Source organism: Tachypleus tridentatus, chromosome 1 (genome assembly GCF_004210375.1).
Source record: "Tachypleus tridentatus isolate NWPU-2018 chromosome 1, ASM421037v1, whole genome shotgun sequence".
NCBI lineage: Eukaryota > Metazoa > Arthropoda > Merostomata > Xiphosura > Limulidae > Tachypleus > Tachypleus tridentatus.
The window spans coordinates 96797950-96819515 of NC_134825.1; the positions used below are offsets into that span (position 1 = coordinate 96797950).

At 34.2% G+C, this 21566-nt stretch overlaps 1 protein-coding gene across 5 annotated transcripts in view; it reads left to right on the forward strand.

Moving 5' to 3' along the window:
* The first annotated feature begins 271 nt into the window (after nucleotides 1-271).
* Nucleotides 272-21566, forward strand: part of LOC143256504 (SURP and G-patch domain-containing protein 1-like) — a 62367-nt gene continuing 41072 nt past the window's right edge. For 2 of the 5 annotated variants that reach the window (XM_076513829.1, XM_076513847.1), the window contains exons 1-2: nucleotides 281-760; nucleotides 10640-10728. In XM_076513829.1, the coding sequence (XP_076369944.1) occupies nucleotides 402-760; nucleotides 10640-10728 (448 nt within the window). In that variant the 5' untranslated portion in view covers nucleotides 281-401. Of the gene's footprint in view, nucleotides 761-10639; nucleotides 10729-21566 lie in introns of all 5 variants that reach the window. The other 3 variants (XM_076513854.1, XM_076513838.1, XM_076513818.1) reach the window with 3 other exon arrangements.

Consider the following 21566-nt stretch of genomic DNA (forward strand, 5'->3'; position numbering starts at 1 on the left):
CAAAATAAATACCGTTGATATGAAAATAAATATGAGTTAATAATCATGAAAGAAAACGAAACCAACTAAAAATTTATTTAACAATTTTGAATAATTAAGTAAACGTCATAGAAAAGAAACTTTACAAAAATAAGATAAACTTAAATATTTCCCGATGTTTGAGATTACCAAATAAGACATAAAAATGGATGACGTGATATTTATTGTTTACTGTTGTTTTTTGCAAGATTACACAGTTCACCTGGCGAGACAAATTGTTATTAAAGCTGTTAGAAAATAAAAAATACATTTAGATTTAGGAGAGTTCGGTTTGGAAGAAACAGCTTTTAGTGTAAATGAGGTAATATATATAAATAAAAATAGAAAAACACCTTCTTTGGAATTTTAATGATTTAATACAAATGGCAAGTAATCGACAGAATTTTTATCGTGTTAATGAATTATCACAACAGGCGAAGCTGATTGAAAAGAAAAGGCAAGAAATTGAAAAGAAATTGGAAGAGAAAAGGGTAGACCAGTTAGGCCTAAGAGCTAGAGCCGCGCCACAAAAGCATTCGACTTCAAAATCAAATATGAGTGCAGGAAACAGTGAGCAGTCATGTGCGAAATCTGAAAGTGAAACTGAAATATTTCATCAGACCTGTGATATAAAATCAACTTCACTGGCATTAGGACAAGGTTCAACATCAAGTTACACACAAGAATTGGTACCAGTGGCAGTGACTAACAGTAACGCTGTTAATTCTAGCAACAGCCAGAGGTTTGTATTTCAATGAAGAAAGAATAATTTATAGCCGCAGAAGTGATGAATAACATTTAACCAGCATTTCGTAATACTCGCATCACTATCTATCAAAAACATTTTCTGTTAGCTTCAGATTATTTTTTGTAGTTATTTATACCTTGCTGTTTAATGTAGGAATTTGCTAAATACAAAATGTGTGTATTGAGATTATTCCAAAGTTTTTTAAATTTTTATTATTTTTCACTTGTGTGCCTGTGGTTGTATTGTTCATTATTGCTTTATTTACCCACTCCATTTTGAATATGTATTTTGATATCAGTTATCTGTATTACTGTTACTAAAAGCATTAATTTGTAAGAGTTTTTTTTATTTATTTTAGGCTTTGAATCTGATTTAAAATTTTTTTATATAGTAATGTGAAATTCATGCTTAACTCATAAAATACACTTTGAGTATCTAAAATTACAACTTAGATGTATGTTTGTTGATTCACACAATGGCATTTTGACTTTGCACGTGTGAAAGCATTCAGTCATCATGATTGTATTTTTTTATTTAAAAACCTTTTTCTAAGAAATTAATAAAACAATTTTAGTTTTGCAGTTTGATTAAGTAAAATCTGCCTTCATTCAAAATAATAAATTGTTTCTCAAAATTCAATGTATTTTTATTTATTTAATTTGTATTGCCGGGCATGATTTATATTCTTAGCAAGGTCATTTCACCCATGCATATATTCATTGTTTTTTCCTACATCTTTACAAGCTGAGGAGTACTAAAATCTCTTGGTATGTCTTCTTGCACAGTATTTACCATTATGTATGAAAAAAGATGGTGCGTAAACACTGTCAATTCCTTAGCGATCTTAAATGCCTCAAGTGAGATCCACTCTAACTTGGAGGTCTTAACCTATCATCTTAGGATAGCTTTTTCATCTCAGATATGTTCCTAGTAGCCCTTCTCCAAACCTTTCCAGTAATTCAGTGTCTTTCCATATAGTAAGGTGTCCAGAACTGAATGCAATGCTCCAAGTGAGGTATAATCAATGACATTATAGCCTCTTTAAACTTGTAACTAGTATTTTTGTAGATAAACCTAAAACTCTTGTTTGCTCTGCCACTAGCAACAGCAGATTGCTTGGACGGCTTAACCTATTGACTCTAGCTGTTCTAAACATTTCTAGAAGTTTTGTAAGCTGTACAGCACACACTCATCAACTACCAGAAGTAGATTGTACTTCATATGGCAAATCAGCAGTCAGTGAGTTAAGGGACTGGCCAGTCAGTATTCCAAGATCTTTTCATTTCATAACACATTTAATGTTATTCCCTTCAAGATTATCCAAGAAGAATTATTTTGTATTTGTTGTAATTGAAAAAAAAAAGAAAAAAGAGTTGGGCAATTTAATCAATTAACCAAGAGCAGCAGTTATATTGACTAATCTCCCATTAACTCATATATTAATTACAATTACTCAGTTAATTTCACAAAAATAATAAAAAAAATTGTAATTGTAAAAAATTTTAATTGTAAAAAAAAGTAAATCATTTGTCATAAAAACAATCAGCAGATTAAAATTAGGGTTTTTGATTATCTACTTTACCATTATTCCAAGTACCAAAGTAATCAAATTATTGCTACAAAGCTACATAAAGGGTGGGTAGAGGGATACTTTGTGTTTTGCTAGAGTCGGTTAACATTGCCATTAAATTTACTTCTAAGATTATTTACCATTATCACTAATTATGAACTGCTGACTAGAAGGAAAGGCAAATTGGCGAGTGGCACCCATTACTAACTGTCTAGCTACTAAAGTGCTAAATAAAGTAAAAATTTACTTTTTTTTATTAGTGTTATGTTTTTAATTATAATTGGGTAACTGTTATTTAGTTGAAGAAGAAAGTAGAAATCTGGGTGAGGGCATGAGGGGTTTAAACTCCCATCCATTGTTGTTCCATAAATTGACTGTAGTCTTTAATGTTGTATAATCAGGAGCAGATTTAGGAGAGAGATCAAATGGGTTTCAAAACTCCATCCTAACCCTTTCACAGTTTTGTTTTTATTTTGTAAATTAATTGTATTATTTATTTTGGTAAGAGCAAATGTATACATATGTGAAGTAGATCCAACTCCCATTTCATTTTTATTTCTCAGAAATTAATAAAATAGCCATGAAGTATCAAAAAGGATTATTAGATGTCTGCAATTTTATTCAACTGATCTGTTAATTATTATAAATTCAACTTTCATGTAATTGACAGCAAACTAATTATGGCCTCAGCCAATTAATGATTATTTCAAAATAAATACTGTGATATGAATGTCAGTTATACATTGCCATGTAAAATTTTTGTGCCTTAGCATTTTTCAAAACATTAACACGTTCAAGAATATAGAGCTTTTGGGTGTTATGCTGAAATTATTTTCATATCCTAATATTTATCACTGTATCTCATAAAATTTCTAGTCTATTTATAAAAGGTGGGTGATAACATGGTTTAGTTTTTAACCAAAAGACTGGAACCATTTGCTCAGGTTTTGTGAGTTAAGGCATCTGCAGCTCATAGATCCTATCCTTGTTATAAAATAAATTTTTCATTGCTTGAAAGTTATAATACTCTTAAGAAAGATTTTTCACATTTTGAAGTCTAAATGAAAATGAAAGTTCTATAACATATAAGTGGTGACTTAAAGAAAATAGTAAAAACTGTCATCCTGATTACAAATGCTAAAATATGAATTTAGGTGCAGACCAGGAGTCCCCAAACTTTTCTCACAGGGGCCAGATTACTTGGGGAATAAGAAGCACAGGCCGCATTATCATTATGTTCAGTACTTATAAGCTAGAACGAAATCTCTCTGTGAAAGACTTAACACTAAGTTTAGGATGCCACATTAGCCATGTGGAAGAAGCATGCAACACACACATATAATAAAAACAAACAGAAACAACCAACATTTTTATTTACCAAAAGGTTATCAAAGAAGGTGACATTAGCAAAAACAATTGTTACATCGCACATAGTGAGTACATATCTGAATTTCACTAAGCCGCAAAAAAGTTAGTGAGATTCATGAAACTGGCATTTGGCTTTCAAAATATCTTCAATGTTCGGTTTTGAATTGCTGCATCCAATCATTAGAATTGCTTTCAAATGTTCATCAGTCAACCTTGATCGATGTACCGACTTCACATACTTCATTTTTGAAAATGCTTGTTCACAGACACAAGTTGTTCCAAGCACTGATGCAATACCAGATGCGAGCTGCTTCAGCTTTGGAAAATCATCTTTAAGTATGCAGCTGTAAAATTCAATAAGTTGCCCCTCTCTTTGTTTTGCTTTCAACAAGTCATTTCCTTGCAAATCGATAACCTCTAGCTGAAGTTCCACTGGCACGTCATCAATGACACAATCAAAAGGATTCTGAAAAAGGAGAATGTCACTTTTGATTCTGTTGAGATCCGAAAATCTCTCTAAAAATGCTTATTTAAATCACCAATAATCTTTTTCTGAAGCTCCAGGTTGACATCTGTGATTCTAGCATGAAACTCATTGAAACACTGAAAATGAGAGAGGTTTCCTCCTTCCAAATGTGCTTCAATGACAGCTTTTTTTTGAAATCCTTAGAGATCACAGACAAGGTTATTCTTCCCCTGAAGTTTCAAGTTCAATTCATTCATGTTGGATGTGATGTCAATCAAAAATGACAACTTTGACAACCAGGTTGGATCTGACAGAAGTGGATCGGCTCTATACTTCTCAATAAGAAATATATCTATTTCTCTTCTCGGCTAATAAAAACCAGACAAGACTTTACCGCAGCTGAGCCACCTCACCGCCGTGTGATAAGGCAAGTCACAGAAATTCGAATCAGTTTCTTCAAGAAATGCCTTGAACTGGCAATGATTAAGTGCATGACCCCGAATGAAGTTCACTGCAGAAATGACTTGTTTCAGTATGCAAGAAATATCTAAGTCTTTTCCACAGAGCGCTTGCTGATGTATGATGCAGTGTATGACCAGAGCACTTGGGAGTTGAAGATCTTCCAACTGTTTCCTGATCAGCCCCATCAGACCCTTCTTTACTTCAGCCATGTTTTTTTCTCCATCAACTGTTACACCTCTAAGCTGATTCCACTGAAGGCTATAGTCTTGCAAAGTTTTATGCACTTCCATGAAAATGTCTTCTCCAGTTGTTCTTCCGTGCATGCTGCAAACTGATGCCAACTCTTCCATGATCTGAAAGTCCAAATTAATTCCACAAATGAACATGAGAAGTTGTGATGTACTCGGGAGATCAGTAGACTCATCCAGTATCAGAGAATACCATAGGATGTTTCTAGCTTTTTGTCGTATCTGTAATGCAATGTTCTCTCCAATTTTTTCTGCTCTCCATACAACTGAAGTTGCTGAAAGGCTGATACTTTCAAAGAAATAGGCTTTTTCAGGACACAGCTCATTTGCTGCTTTCATCATACACTCTTTGATGAAGTTGCTGTCAGTAAAAAGTTTTCCTTGCTCTGTCATCCTATTCACTATTTTGTAACTTGTATGAGTGACAGATTCATTTTCAACAAACTTTCTCGTGAAGAGATTCTTTTGAGATTGAAAAACGTTTCATGGATTCAAATTTCTCAGGACGGAACTTTCCTGAAAATTCCAAATATGTTGATAGATGTTTTGCTTCATTGTGATGCCGAAGATTGTACTCTTTCAAAACAGCAACACTTTCGGTGCATATCACAGAAGTAGCTTTCTGGGTTTTTATTTTTACAAAGAAGTACTTTTCTCCCCATTCTTCATTGAAAGCAGCACACTCAGAGTTCATTTTTCTTCTTTTAAAAGCAGCCATAATGATGGGTGAAAAAAAACAGGATCTGAAAATTAAAAACACAGAATGCTGTGAGAAAAGTATTGTACTGGTCCAAGAACGCACAAACAAAATATATTGAAACGTATGTTTGCCACGACACTTACCTAAGAACAAGTTTGTAAAATCGCATAACCAGACTACTGAGAGAAATGAGTTTGCCGAAGCAGTAACCCTAGGCTGCTGAATTTACAAGACGAGTTGATAGGATGAGGGTTAAGTCTGTACTTGTTTTCGAAATCCTAATGCTTTCATAGATGCGTGCCTTGATATGAATAAACGGGCAGCAAGGACGAAAGAAGAATTTTCCTATTGGTTAAAAATGCACATGACAGCCTTGTTTCTTTTTATCATAACGTCTTGTGTTTGCCAGCTTAAAGTGACCATCGGTGTGATTTATTTTGTTATGACAGTCGGACATTTTATTTTCAAGTGGCTAGCTGCTGGCGGGCCGGTCAAAAGTATCTTGAGGGCCGTAGTTTGGTGACCCCTGGTGTAGACTATAATTTTTTTCTAAACATTAACTATTCAAATTATGAAATATGAATCATTTATCTTTAACTCTTTTATTTTCATATCAATTGCATTTCTAGAAATAAAAATATAAGTTTTGAAAATGTTGGATTAATTATAACCTGAGTTATTGGTATTCTGACACTTATTTAGTGTATTTAATAAACAATAAAGTTTATTTTTGTTTCTACATAGCTGCAAATAGTTATACAAAGAGTAAACAAGCAACTGACTTGGGAACTGATGTAGGAAGGGTGAGCTAGTAATGTTGCAGCATTTGTAGTGTTCATGAAGGCTTATGATGTAGGGAAAGGTAGTTCAATACAAGGCACTTAAAGAAAAGGGTCACAATAACTAATTCTATCAGGAATATTACTAAGACATAATTGTAGAGATAAAAATATAAGTTACTAAAAGGTAATTGCTAGTCTTAGGTTAATATTTAAGGATGAGCAGGTTGGTTAGTTATGTTTGTGAGATCAGTTCAATGGAAAAGAGGATTCTTTTGGAATGGATAGTTTGTATTTAAATAGATTAGAGGCTGGTTAGTTTAGAGGGACTTAACTGTAAGGGCAACGTGAACTAGGATTAGACACTGAAGAGGGCCAGAGTAATGAAGATAAGGGTATAGTGTGAGAACAAGGTAAAGAGGGTAGTTTTTGTGTTAAACTAAATTTTTATATTTGTAGTGCTAGAAGTATGAAAAATAAAATGGATGACTTCAGGGCACTGGTTGGAACAGAAAATTTTGGTGTAATGGGAACAGTGCCAGATTAATCATATGTGAGGCCTGTAACATATTTTTAAACGACAGGACCACTATCTGCTGGAAAATACATATAATTTTAATTCTTAAAACTTTACTATGTGCTATATAGTTTTATTCAATTTTTATGAAAAATATTTTAAGCAAAAATGACCTATATATAAAATTAAACAACTCTTATAAAAATATTATCTTATAAAATTTTTTAATTATATTATACTAATGCTATTGAGAATATTGTAGGGTAGCTAGTTCAGTGCTTATAAATTTCTATTAGCTATTGTCTGTATTTGATAAAACATTTTAAATATTTTAATATATAATATTTTATTAAGCACAAATAAAAATATTTTAATTTATCTTATAAAATAGCTTTATGTGCTGAACAGTTAAATTGTATGAAATTATTATGATAAATTTAAACAAATTGTTATCAAACTGATAAAAACATTGTCAGTTTAGTATAATTTTTCAGTTGAATCATATTTTGTCTTGCACCTTATTTTTGGATCTATTTCTGTAAATAACTATATACCAGACAGTTTTTGCCAGATTAATCCATTGTATTCAGCATATTTGATACCTTGGTATATCATACACAAGACATACCACACATTTAAATTTTCATGCTTGGTGATGGTGAATAACCTTTTCATGGGTTAAAGGCCATGTCATTATGTTGTTGATTTGCATTAAAACTTTTATTGAACTACTATTTTGTGAATTTATGTTCACAAGATATATATTAATAAAATATTCAAACCATAAACCAAAACACATTAACATGAATTTTTTTAAATTTTAAAATATACTTCACATTTAAAAAAGGGGGGACCCTCAGATACAAGCTCCAATAAGGGATTTAAAAAAAAAATCCATGTCAAGTAGTATGTAGTCATTTTAACACAAAAACATTTATATTTATTTCTTATTTTTTATAATGGTTAAAAAGTTGGTCAACTGACAGACACCACAGAGTTAGGGTATAAAAAATAATATATAAAGTCATACTAAAAACAAACATTTGAAATGTATTTAGGAGGTTTTAGAGATTATGCAAATATTTGAGATTTTGGATGAGTATTTTTTTATTCCTAACACGGATTCACTTTACACCAAGACTAGTAATGAAACAGACTTGATAGATTTCACAAATAAATCTTTAGTAAAAATATTTCATGAAAGATTTGATTTTCTGTGTACAAAATACTTGCAATCTTTACAAAAAGTGTACTAAATTGTGTGGAGATACACATGTTGTATCAAAAGTGTATAGATTAATTCGTGTATGTTATACTGACCCTGTTGCAAAATGGTTAAAACAGTATGTTCATTCACTTATAGCATATGTTAATAGGCTAATCCAGCAGAGAATTGGAATAACTGAAACCTGGTTAAATACAGACATTTATGATAAAAGAAATTTTGAAGTGCAGGATTACAGATTTTTTAAAATTGTGATAGAATAGTATGTGTAAAATGTGAGTTACAGCCACTTTAAGTTGAGGATATCATAGTGATAAGTTTGAATATTTTTGGGTTTCTGTTAATGGCTATAAGGGAAGAAAGCTTTTAGTTGGGACTTGTTACAGACCACTGGATGAAAATGATGAAATTGGTGAGAAATGATGGGGAGATGAACTCGTACTGCCAGTGAAGTTATAATTATGATAGATTTCTTATTTCAGTCATACAGATTGAGAAACATTATAGAATCAAGTAATAAGAGAGAGGTTTTTTGAAACTGTTCATTACTTCTGAGCTTGTTAAGAAAGAAACTGGGAAGTCTGAAGAATGATGAATCACCTATGTGAGATAATATTTGCCCAGGGATTTTGAAAGAGGCTAGGGATTGAATGTGTGAGCCACTTGCTTTTAATTTTAAGTCCTTGAATAGTGGACAGTTGACAAAAGTTAGCTGATGTTGCTTTTGTTTCAAGGGAGTTGATAAAAATTCTCAGTAATTAGAGATCCATTAGTCTTACATCAGTGGTGTGAAAAGTTTTTGAAAATTTGATAAAAAATGCTTTGAAAATCATTTAAAAAGATATCTTGTTAGATAATCCACAGGGTTTCACTATGGAAAAATCATGCCTTGTTAATCTTTTGACATTATTTGAAGAGGTTACTGCTTAAAAATTAGGGTAAAAATAACTGTTAATTCCTTATATAGAGGAATGTTTATACATATATTCTCATAGGTATGATTTATTTATTAGCAGAAAAATAAAAAAAGTGGTAAAATATTAAAAACTTTCAATGAAAGCTATAATTGATAACATTGAGTTGCTAGGCTTTGTTGTATGCCAGATTTTATAGAAATTTGTAATGTTTATTTTAAACAGTTTGGTAGGTTCAATGAAATCTGTTACTATATTGAAAAATATAGTTACTGATACTGTACATATTATATAGAGCACTCAGTTTAACACAATAATAAAAGGCCTGTTTTACTTATTATTAGTACTTGAAAGTGTCAGGCAGGAAGTTGACAAACATCTCTGGAATTTAGTAACCAACATTAAATACTGGGAGCTAGAATTATAGCTGGGTGATAACTCTATTCATCAATTACATTAACTATATACCAGTATTTCTAAAAGAAGAAAAAGAATACTTAAAAACTCAGCTATCTTAACATTAACAAAAACTTCTATCATTTTTTTTAATTGCCCAATCTCAGTTTTATCATTTTACTTATGTTTAATGTGCTTGAAAAATTGTTGCTGTTAGTTTTAACATTACTAGCAAGCAGTTTGTCTGGATATCCTTATTTCTTTTCTTACCACATTTCTACCTATCACATGGGTCTTTAAGTCTTCTAATCTCTTTGCAAATTTAAAACTTCTCAAACTTGTTATTTATCAGTTTTTTTCCTTTTTTTTTGTTGTGAGCGAATTAAGTTTGAACTTTCCTTTTCCATCTTTTTAGGAACATCCTTATCTTGAAAGAAGAACTTTAACTCATTATTCATATTCATTAATGATAAATTTTGTCTGATTGCTACAAAACTAGCCTTCTGCAAATTAGTGGTTAAAATTTCATTTCTCTTTATCTTGTAAAAAAAACATCAAATCTAATTATGTAATGACCACTCTTTCTCAAATGTTTTACCACTTCAACTCTTATAACTATATTCTTATTAAGAGTAAATATGAAATGGCTTTCTGACCATTTGTAGGTATAAAAAAAATAATCTTGTATTGCTAAGTTCTGAAACCATACAAACCTGATCACTGTCCATGAAATTAATCTCCAACAATCTTGTATCATTATTCTTTTTGATAAGTAACCTTGTTCTTATTATGCAATTTTTCAATGGCCACATCTTGCCTGATTTAGGTAACCTATAACAATTACCAGTTAAATAAAATTTTTTCCCTGGAATTTTCTGGTTGTCAACCTGTGTAGATTGAAACTTGTCTACTGTAATAATTTTCATATCCTAAGACTTCCTTTCACCCCTTGTATGAAAAGTCACCCCACCTTTATTCTGAAAGTGTATTACTATTAAATAACATGGAATTTCAAAATAATTCTTATTATCTGTGTTATCTGAATTTAACCAAGTTTTAATAATTCTCATCATAGATTTCAATTTAAGCTGCAGTTCTGTACTCATATTTTGGTCCTATACCCCTAACAATAGAATAATAGCAATGTAAGATGAAAGATAACTGTTTTTGGTTGAAATTACTGCTTGTTTATGATTTTTTTTGTTGATTTTTTTATTTTATGGATTAGTGATGAACCACGTGTACCAGCTGCTGTGGATCTTTTTAAAAATGATGGAAGTTTTCTAGAAAGATTTAAACAGTTACAAGCAGAAAAGGGTAAGAAAGATTTTTTTTTATTGACACTTTTTCATTGTTTATATGCAAAAACGGCTCGTTTAGGTTGAGAAAATATTTTACATAGAAGAGCGAACAACGTTTCGACCTTTTTCGGTCATCGTCAGGTTCACAAAGAAAGAGGTAACTGACTGGAAGCTGACCACATGTTTGAAAGGGGTTGTGTAACTGTGTGTCGAAATGTAGAGGGCGGTATTAGATGTTTGAATATATAATTTTATTTATTTTTTTATATTAATATAGGTATAAAGGCGTTCCTTTATATTGGTTTATTTTGGGTTTAAGTTGTTGTATAAGTAAGGCTTCTTTAATTTTGCGTTTGTTTATGTTTGTTTCTTTATTTAGTATTTGAGTGTTTTCTATGGTTATGTTGTGTTTATTTGACTTGCAGTGTTCGAAAACGTGTGAAGGTGACTTTTCATGTTCTTTGAATCTGGTTTCCATTTTTCTACTTGTTTCTCCAATATAGAAGTCGTGGCAGTTATCACATTGTATTTTATAAATAATGTTGGTGTGGTGTTTGTCAGTGTAGTTTTTACATAGTATAGACCTCAGTTTTGTGCCGGGTTTTTGAATAAATTTGGTATTAACTGGAATGTCATATTTTGTTACTAATTTTTGCCAAATGTTGGTTATTTGTTTGCTGATGTCAGGAATATATGGTATACAGCAGTATATGGTTTCGTGGTTTTTTGATTCCTGAGCTGTATTTACTTTAGTTGGTTGATTTTGCTTTCTGTCTAGGTGTTTGCGTATAATGTTTTCTACGGTTTGTGGAGGAAACTTATTGATGTTGATGAAGTATTGTTTTATTTTGTCTAATTCATCGTTAAATTTATCTGGTGAGCATAGTTTTATGGCTGTGTTTATTTGGTTTCTTAGTATGTTGAGTTTTTGTTTTGTTTCATGTGCTGAGTCCCAAGGAATGTATAGTCCAGTATGGGTGATTTTTCGGTGGATTTCTGTTTTGAATTGTGTGTCATAATGAACACGAATGAATACATCAAAAAAATGAATAACATCCTATCAGACACGATCAAATTTAAACCAATACACACAAATCCAACGAGACGCAACTGAACAAATTACTACTACAAATGAAAAAAGCCAACACAATTTCACAAACACTTTATTCCTACCTACGTAAAACCGACTCATGCACACTGCAAATATACGGCATCCCCAAACCTCATAAACCAGATTGTCCATTACGACATCTAATACCGCCCCCTACATTTCGACACACAGTTACACAACCCCTTTCAAACATGTGGTCAGCTTCCGGTCAGTTACCTCTTTCTTTGTGAACCTGACGATGACCAAAGAAGGTCGAAACGTTGTTCGCTCTTCTATGTAAAATATTTTCTCAACCCAAACGAGCCGTTTTTGCATATACATTTCTCAACAAGTGGGTTTCTCGACATCACTTTATCATTGTATTGTAGCAGAAGGTGTTTTCTTTTTACTTTTTCATGCAAGGTTTTAGATGTTAATTTTTTTTATTTAAATTTTTCATTGATTGAAACTTGTTCTCTTTCCTACAGTTGTAATGTCCTAAACTGTTCATTTTTAGGAGTAGAGGATCTTGGTGGGTTGAGGGGTCCAACCCTATCACACCAATTTGGCCTTGAATTCCTATAGATGAGTGGCCTTGGGCCTCCATAGGGTCAATTAGGTCATTCACTTGTGTTAGGGTCAACCAAGTACCAGTCTTGGATGTTCTCAACAGGTGTTGTAGTTATTGCATCTGATGCTGGTGTTTAGGTATAGTGCTCATGAAACCCTGGTGTTGCTGCAGTGTCCTTGTTTAGCATTGTAGTGCATCCCCTTGTAGCACTACATGGTGGGTGGGATCAGTGGGCACCAAAATATTATTTTTTATTATGAACCCTCCAAATAAAAACATAAATAAAATAGTGAAAAAACAGTCCATAGGTAAACGACCACATCTTGATTCTGAGCAGCGATCTTCAATGTCTGTAACACCTGTACCTCATTTTCTTATACTGCATTCTCTTTCAGACAAACCTTTAGGGCAGATGTCTCCCTTTTTCATTCAGAAAGGACGAGCTGGCTCTACAAAATCAGTCAAAAAGCTTTGCTCTGGTGACATATTGGTGGAAACATCCACATTTCAACACAATGATCTCCTCTTGCATTCAAAGGTAATTGGGAATATATCTATTGAGATTATGCCTCATACTACTTTGAATTCATTATGAAGAGTTATTGTTGAGAGGGATTTGAAGAATATCCCCAAGTCAGAGATTCTCACTGGTTTCTCCACCCAAGGAGTATCTTCTGTGAGGCGTATCTTCACTCGCAAAGATGGAATTATGATGCCAACTAACGTCCTCATTCTAATATTTACATCACAGTGTCCATTTGCCACTACCAAGGCAGGTTATCTCAATTGCAAGGTACGGCCATACTTTCCAAACCCTCTCAGATGTTTCCAGTGTCAGCAGTTCGGTAACTCGAAGACATTGTGTCGTGGTTCTTTGATGTGTGATTGTTGCAGTAGCAAGGACCACAGTGCCTATGAGTGTGAAATGGACCCTCATTGCATCAGTTGCAGTTGTTTTCACGTGTCCTACTTCTTGCCTTAAATGGTTGGAAGAAAAAGAAGTGCAGCATTTGAAGATGATTCAAAACATTACTTATCCTGAGGCTCGAAAATTGCTGTCCACCACTTCATCTTGAATGTATACTGCTGCACTTTATTCCACTACTACAGTGGGAGTGCAGACAGATCTCTCTGTGCCTCCAAAAAGAATTGCTCTCAAACTAAATGAAAAGTTGACCTCTGTGGTTAAAAAAGCTGACAAATCAACATCAACACCCACCTCTGTCCCTAACATATATTCCAGCAAACCCTAAGATCCACTTCCTTTGGTTCTGGGTACGGGCATTTCTTTGGGTGCATCTTTTTCTCCCACTCCAAGATGCAACACAATAATTTGTTCACGTCCTCAGTCACTGGAATCCTCTTCTAACAACAAAGAGCTGCCCAATTGACCCGGGAGAGGTTCCATGGAGGTCGAGAGGCCTACCTCGAATAAAGAAGTAAAGAAAAAAGATGTGGTCATAAACAGAAGGGCTCTCCACATAAATTAAAATGGCCACCTTGATACAGTGGAATTGTTGAGAATTACATTTTATTCTGGATGACATCAAAACACTGATTGCTTCCTACAATCCTGTATGTCTCCTTATAAGAAACATTTCTGAAACCTGTCAATACAGTCACGTTTCGGCAGATTTCTTTGTACAGAAATGACAGGCTGTGTGACAGAAGGATGGTATTGTTGGTTGATCAGCATGTGCCCACCCTGTCTTTGCTACTTGACACACCCTTGAAGGCCGTAGCCATCCATAGTTCCTTGGGTTGTACCATCAATGTTTGTTCTCTCTACCTATCATCTAGAGAGACTTATGATCAATCAGCTCTTGATGCTCTCATTGAACAATTGCCATCTCCCTTTTTATTCCTGGGAGACTTAAATGGACATCATCCCTTCTGGGGAAGTGCTGATATTGATGGGAGGTGTTGCTCCATAAAGCGTATGCTCTCGGATCAGAACATTTCTCTTTTCAAAACTGGTTCTTATACTTATTTTCATGCACTTAGTCAGCCCTTTACTGCTATTGATCTGTCATTTTTGCTTCCCTTTACTGTTCTCCCAGAGTTTTTTGGGGGGGTTGACAGTAACCCATGAGGCATTGATCATTTTCCTGTAAATTTGAGAGGGACTGGCCATGGGCAATGCCACCCGAATTGTGTGCCTCAATGGAAGCTTGATCAAGAAAACTTACCCTCTTTCGTTGCTCTTGCAGAAATTGATCCTGCCATCATCTGTAAGCCATCAATAGATGTCTGTGTGGCAGCAGTAACTGACTGTATTATTCAGGCAGCAGCTCAATATATTTCTAAAACCTTGACATGTTTTCCACAATATCCTCATCTGTGGTGGAATCCTGCCTGCCACATGGCACGGAATACTCAAAAATGGACCCGGGATACTTTTCGTAGGCATCCCACACTCTCATACTTATCTCTCTCCAGCAGGCCTGTGCACATGCTCACTGGAAGTCAAAGCCAGGAGGAATCTTAGATTAAGTTCACAACCAGCATATCTTCTACCATCAGTTCCAAAGTCATATGGGACAAGATTCAAAAGTTTAGTAGGCAATATAATTCTGTCCTCCTCTTGATCTTGCTCTCTGATGGCCATGAGGTAGCTGATACCTGGAGCATTGCCAGTACTCTAGGTGAAAGGTTTTGCCAGGTATCTAGCACTTCTGCTTCATCCTCCAGCCTCTTTGTCATCAAGACTTGGGCAGAGCGATCACCTCTTTCCTTTTGAGCTGATTATCTCTATGATTGTAATCATTCGTTTACACTGGTGGAACTTAAACTGGCACTTCATCGGTCTGGCAGTACATAGGTCGAATCTGAGGATGTACACTAAGAAATGCTGTGCCATGTATCTCCTGCTTCTTTTGCTATTCTTTTGATTGTTTTTAACTGGATCTGTAAGGAGAATGTTTTTCCTGATGCCTGGTGCCATGCTATTGTCCTACCTTTCTTTAAGCCTTGGAAGGATTCCAAGATTCCTTCAAATTACCATCCAATTGCTTTTATGACGAGCTGTCTCTGTAAGACCTCAGAGAGGATGGTTAATGCTCGTCTTATTTGGCTTGAGGAACCAAACAATCTCCTCTTGCCCATCCAGTCTGGGTTCCGACAAAGCGCTCTACCATGGACCACCTGATTCGACTTGAAATGTCAGTCAGAGAAGCCTTTCTCTAATGACATGTTGTATCAATATTCTTTGACATTGAAAAGGCTTATGATACAACATGGAAGTATGGCATTTCACAAGACCTCCATTTATATGGTTTATGTGGCCATTTGTCCATTTTTATTTAAATTTTTTTAATGGATAGGTGATGCCAAATTTGTGTGGGTTTGATGCTTTTCCATTCTTTTCTACAGGAACTTGGATTCCCTCAGGACTGTGTTCTGAGTGTCACACTTTTCAGCATAAAGATTAATGCCATCACTGAGCATCTCCCTTTTACTGTTGCAAATAGTCCTCATGCCAACAACTTTCACATTTCACGTCAGTCATCGAATGTGAGGTATATTGAGCGGCAGCTACACTCTGCCCTCAATCGTTTACTGAAGCAGACCACAGCAAACGGCTTTAACTTCTCTCTCTAAAACTGTTTGTATGCACTTTTGCAACTAAAGGGATATTCACCCTGATCTTGAACTCCTTATTGGTGATGTTGTGCTGCCTGTGGTCCCTGGGACAAAGTTCTTGGGGCTTATTTTTGACCATAAGTTGACCATTATACCACATGTGAAACAGCTATGGGTCAAATGTACTAGAGCACTGAACATCCTCCTTGTCCTCTCTTCTACCACTTGGGGATCACTGGTCTATGGCTCTGCCAGGACATTGGCCTTAAAGATGCTGGACTCCATTCCTCATCAAGGACTTCAGCTCTGCACCAGGGTTTTCTGCACTTCCCCAGTTCAGATCTTATACACAGAATCTCATGGACCTCCTCTGCACCTCTGCTGTTTGCACCTTCATTTTTTATCAAAGCATTCCACGTGGTGTTGTGTTATCCTTCCTAGGTGGGCCATGCTTTTTTCAGAAGAGACAATCTGCCACTGCTCATTTTGTTCTTCATATCCAGGTACAGTTGGATGAATTGGGTTTGTCCTTGGATAACATTGCCTATTACCACTGGTTAGCTTATCCCACCATGGCTTATTACAGTCCCCAAATGTGACCTATCTTTCAAGTCATCTGAGAAGAGCAGATACTTCTGATTGGAGATACTGTCTGTATTTGCTGAACATTTTTTGAATCATCCTTCCATTCTTATAAATATGGATGGTTCAAAAACAGGTGACTCTGTGGGCTCTGCTGTGGTTTGTTGTGGTTCAGTAGTTTTGTGCAGAATTCCCTCTACAGCTTTGGTGTTCACTGGTAAACTGTATGCCATTTCTCTTGCCATTGATCACATAGAAGCTAAGCAGTACTCAAATTGCACTGTTTATACTGACTTGCTTAGTTCTCTACTGGCCCTGGAATTGCTTCATGTTAGTTCTCACCCTGTTCTCCCAGATATTTAAAATTGACTGGTCCATTTCTCTTTAACATCTGCTTCTATCTAGTTTTTATGTATACCAGACCATGTTGGTATTTGCAGGAATGGGCTTGTTGACACCACAGCTATATCTGTCTGCTCTGGCACTATCACTGCTGTGCCTGTTCCATGCATGGACTCTGGTCCTGTATTCAAGGCTCAGCTCTGTGTCAGTTGGCAGTCGACATGGAGTGAACAGTGTGAAAACAAGCTTTTCCAAATAAAACCCTTTGTTGGACTTCAGCTGTTTTGCATCTTTAAGGATTGGAAAGAGGAAGTTGCTTTAACTAGTCCATACATTGGTCACTGTTTTTTAACTCATGATTTTCTTTTATCTGGGGCTGATGCACCAATCTGTTGTCTGTGTAACACTTAGGTCGTCACAGTAAGCCACATTTTACTGTCTTGCTGTCGTTATGACTCTCAACGACAGCACCATTTTAAACATGTTCTGTCTCAAGGTTTCTTCGTAACGTTAGACAGTGTCATTGTTGATGGTGACACTGTCCACCTTAGAAATGTTTTTAGTTTTTTTAAAGGCCATTAATCTTTTTAATGTTATTTCATTTTTTTCTTTTATTTATACGTTAGGTGTTTTTTTTAATGTGATTCTCTTTTAAGGATCAAAGTACATCTAGTTCAAGTTGAAATTAGAAAATGGCCATGGTGCCAAATAACTCAAAACCAGGACTGGAAAGGCCAACTTCATGTGTCTAATGCTGTTGTTTGAACTACCAGTTAGTCGTCCTGGCAAGTTATAATGATTAAAATTTTGCTACAAGTCTTTTAAACTTGTATTACTTTACTTTCTGAAAATGGTCGTAAGTCAAATAACTCGAAACCAGGGCTGGTAAGGCCAACTTCAGGTGACTAATGCTGATTTTTGAACTTACCTGTTAGTGATCCTGATGAGTTATGATACATGTATTATTGTAATTTTAACTTTTTACCAGATGTTTGATGCAGATAGCGTAGTTACTTTGTGCCATAAAACACCAAACCAACCAACTTCATAAATGACCACAATTGTTTGTTATGTATGCTACTCAGTACCTGCAACAACTAGATTTCAGTATCTAATATGACATATGTTCTATCTTTCTCATCCTTAAATTTACATTATAATTCAAAATTATCACTGATATATGTTATACATTGCTTCATAATCTTAATGATATTATGTCTTTGACAATGGAAATCCTGCATCTGTTAAGCTTGCAAAGTATACAACAGTGAAGCATGGGATATATTAACATGTGTACTTTTAACACAGTAATAATGAATATAATTATTGTTAGAAGACTTTATGAGGATGGAATATTTGGTTGTGTTGCAGTTGAAATATCTTTGCTTTGATTGCAAATGTTGTCAAGAAAATTAAATTTGCTAAAAAAGTACAAAATGTGGTGTGTAGATGTTGGGAAAATAGTATTATGGATGAATGAGTAAATGTTTGTTTTGAAGTGTAAGTTGTACATCCAGCAGAACAAAGATGAGAGATACTTATCTCAATGCATAGCACCTTCCATGAAGCATGAAGGATACTGTGTGATGGTTTGGGGTTGTTTTTCTGCTGATGTGACAGGATATATTTGCAAAATTGCTGGAATAATGAGCCAGTATATGATGGTATTTGTGTATCAATAATAAATAATTCTACTACCAAGAAGTTTATGACCTCAAAAACTTATTCAACCTATGCATACATTAATTAAGAAAGAAGCTGCTGGGGTCATTCAGATGCTACAGTGTCTCCACAGCATCCCCAATCTTGACATAATTAGACACATCCGAGATTTTATAGATCAAAAACTTGACAAGTCAGCATTTACTTCCAAAGAAACTTTATGGGAGTCTATTAGAGGTATTTGAGTAATAAAAATAAAATTTAACCTATGTAAGGTTAAATGTGTTGCAACAATGCCTGAAAGGTTGTCTGCAGTTATGAAAGCAAAAGGGGACACACAAAATGTTAATTGTTTGCTGAAATTAGGCACTTCCATTGATATCATGTTGTACTAACTATGGTGATTAATAAAGTGTTGTTGTTTCACCTGCGATTTACCTTCCACTGTTCTTTTAAAGTATCCTGAAATTTAATTTTTGACTGTCCAAACATAGTGCTGTGTATGTATGAGTATAAAAATTCAAAGATAAAATTTAAAAAAAAATGATTTTTTTTATAGAAGAAACAACTTTTAGAGAGTATGATAATTTATTTACTTGGATTCAAACAAACATCCTTTTTCAAGTCAGAAACAAGTCTTTTGGTTAATTTCAGTTGCAGGATTGTTTTGTAATGTGAGATAGAACTGTGAGAGTAAAACAATGTAATGAAGCTGGTGATTGAAAATAGTATTAAGAATTTTTAGAAACATAGAACAAATATACGTAGAAGAAAAGAGAGAACTTAAACAATTTAAGGTAGTAAAAGAAGGATATTTTGTTAATGCAACCCAGTTCACAAATTATTTCGTTTTTAATTGTTGTTGTTTGATGTTGAAGGGGGCATGATGTAAGGCAGGTACTTTAAAATGCTCGAGAGAACGATTAGCTTTGTTGAAGTGCTGAGCTACAGGTTAATCTTGATCTTTAATCAAGATGCTCTATAAGTGTTTTCATGCATATTCAGCAAGGATTTGGCTAGATTTTCCAATGTAGATTTGGTTACAGTTGGTAATTAATTAAGCTTTTGAGTGTACAGGTGAAATGACTATTCACAGAATATTTTTGATTCAGTGGTCAGTGTAAGGGCAAGTGTTGCATCTGGTTCTCTGAAAATTGTACATACCAACTTGAGTAGGAGGTGGTAGTTGTATGTTGTTTAGAATTTTACTATGGATGAGTAAATCTTTGATGTTAGTACCTTATTTGTAAGAAATTACAGGTTTGTTAGGAAGCATGACCAAAGGTATTGTCCTGTGTTATGTTGTGTTGAATGGGTGAAATGTAAGTTTAAGGGAAATGGAAATGTATTGATGATTAGTGGAAGTAGGAATGTTGGAAGAAGCAAGTTTGTATGTGTGTTATCAGTCACAGAAATATTTATGTCAAGAAATGAAATAGTTTTGTGAGAAGTAGATGCACTTTGGAGTGATGGGTGAAAGCTCTGAACAACCTGAACAAAAACAAAGGTAAATTTAATCATTTTTGCAATTCCAAAAATATAATCAATGTAAGGCAGGGAAGGTACCTATGTAGTTACAAAACTTTAACTCTTAATAAACTTATGATTTCATGATACATATTTTGGCTTGTTAGATGGCACTTGATATTTCCTTGGGGTATGCTCCTATGTGGCACTTCCAATGGGATCTATCTTCATGCCCATTATATAAGAAGAAATCCTTCTTATTCTATTATCTTCTATTATTATATTTTAAGAAATCCTTCTTATTCTATTATCTTCTATTATTCTTCATTACCTTCAGTTTTGGCTATCATCTTTTAGTTTAATACTGCAAATTACTATCTTTCTCCATCTCAAACAGATTTGTACCTCTTCACTGATGCCTCTTTTAAGAGCTGGGAAGCTTTCAGTAACAATCTTTCATGTTGTTGATCATCTCAGGAATCATAATCATGAATCATTTTAGTTCAGCATGCTTCTTGTATGTTCCTGCTCTTGCTACTCAACCATGAGGTGTATTTCAAATATACTTTTATACATTGATAGTGTGTATGAATGTCAGGAAGAAACTCGTTTTGTAGGTTACTCCATTCACTTCATTTCTATCTCTGAGCTTGTTGTGTACAAAATATTGTGAACATACTGATGGATTCATCTTCCAAAATTGACTTCTATCCACATAGAGACAGTTCGGTTTTGCATTGGTCTTGTCGCCCTGTGATTGATGTTTTGGAAATGGTGGATAGCTATCATATTCCACTTTATTGGTTTTCAGTTTCAGGTCTTGCTTTTCAAGTGATGAATACTTTCATTTAGTCTTGGGAGAATTTACTTTTCTTTATCCATAGTTTTTTCTTTGGGATTTGTCAAGATCTGCTAATAAAAATGCTCAGTTCTAAAAATAAGAATTGCTTCACAATAGCTAGCTCAGTCATTGTTTCTATTTCAGGAATTCTGTTCTGCTTCCTGTTTGTAGAAGTTTTCCATACCAGTCTCAAAAGTCAGTTTTCCACATGGATATTAACCGTCTGTAAGTTCTCTGCTGGCTGTTATGCAGTTCTTTATTAGAGATGTTAGGTTTTTTTTGCTGGTACCTTGAATACTGCTGCATTCTTGTCATCAGTTTTGCCCACCTACTAAGCTCTCTCTTTTTCATACTTGTTATTGGTCTTGTTTTGTTGTTGAGATTATACACACTGTTCCTAATTGCTTCATTACAGGCGGACTGAAGAGAGCATGCCATGACTTTTTAGGGAATTATTTTCAAAATTGTATTAAATAACTTTATTTATTACAATCAAATTGACATGAAAACAAAAGTTTATAATTAATTTCTATATAATGTATGTTTTAATTTTTTAATTTAAAAGGAAATATTACGAAAAAATGCAAAATAATGAATTTTGTATCATATAACACCTCCTCTTACCATATAGCTCAATTTATACTTTGCTGTGCCTTCCTTACAGCATTTACAGTGGTTAATAAATTGAGAAACTAAAATTTGAGATATGGGCAAACT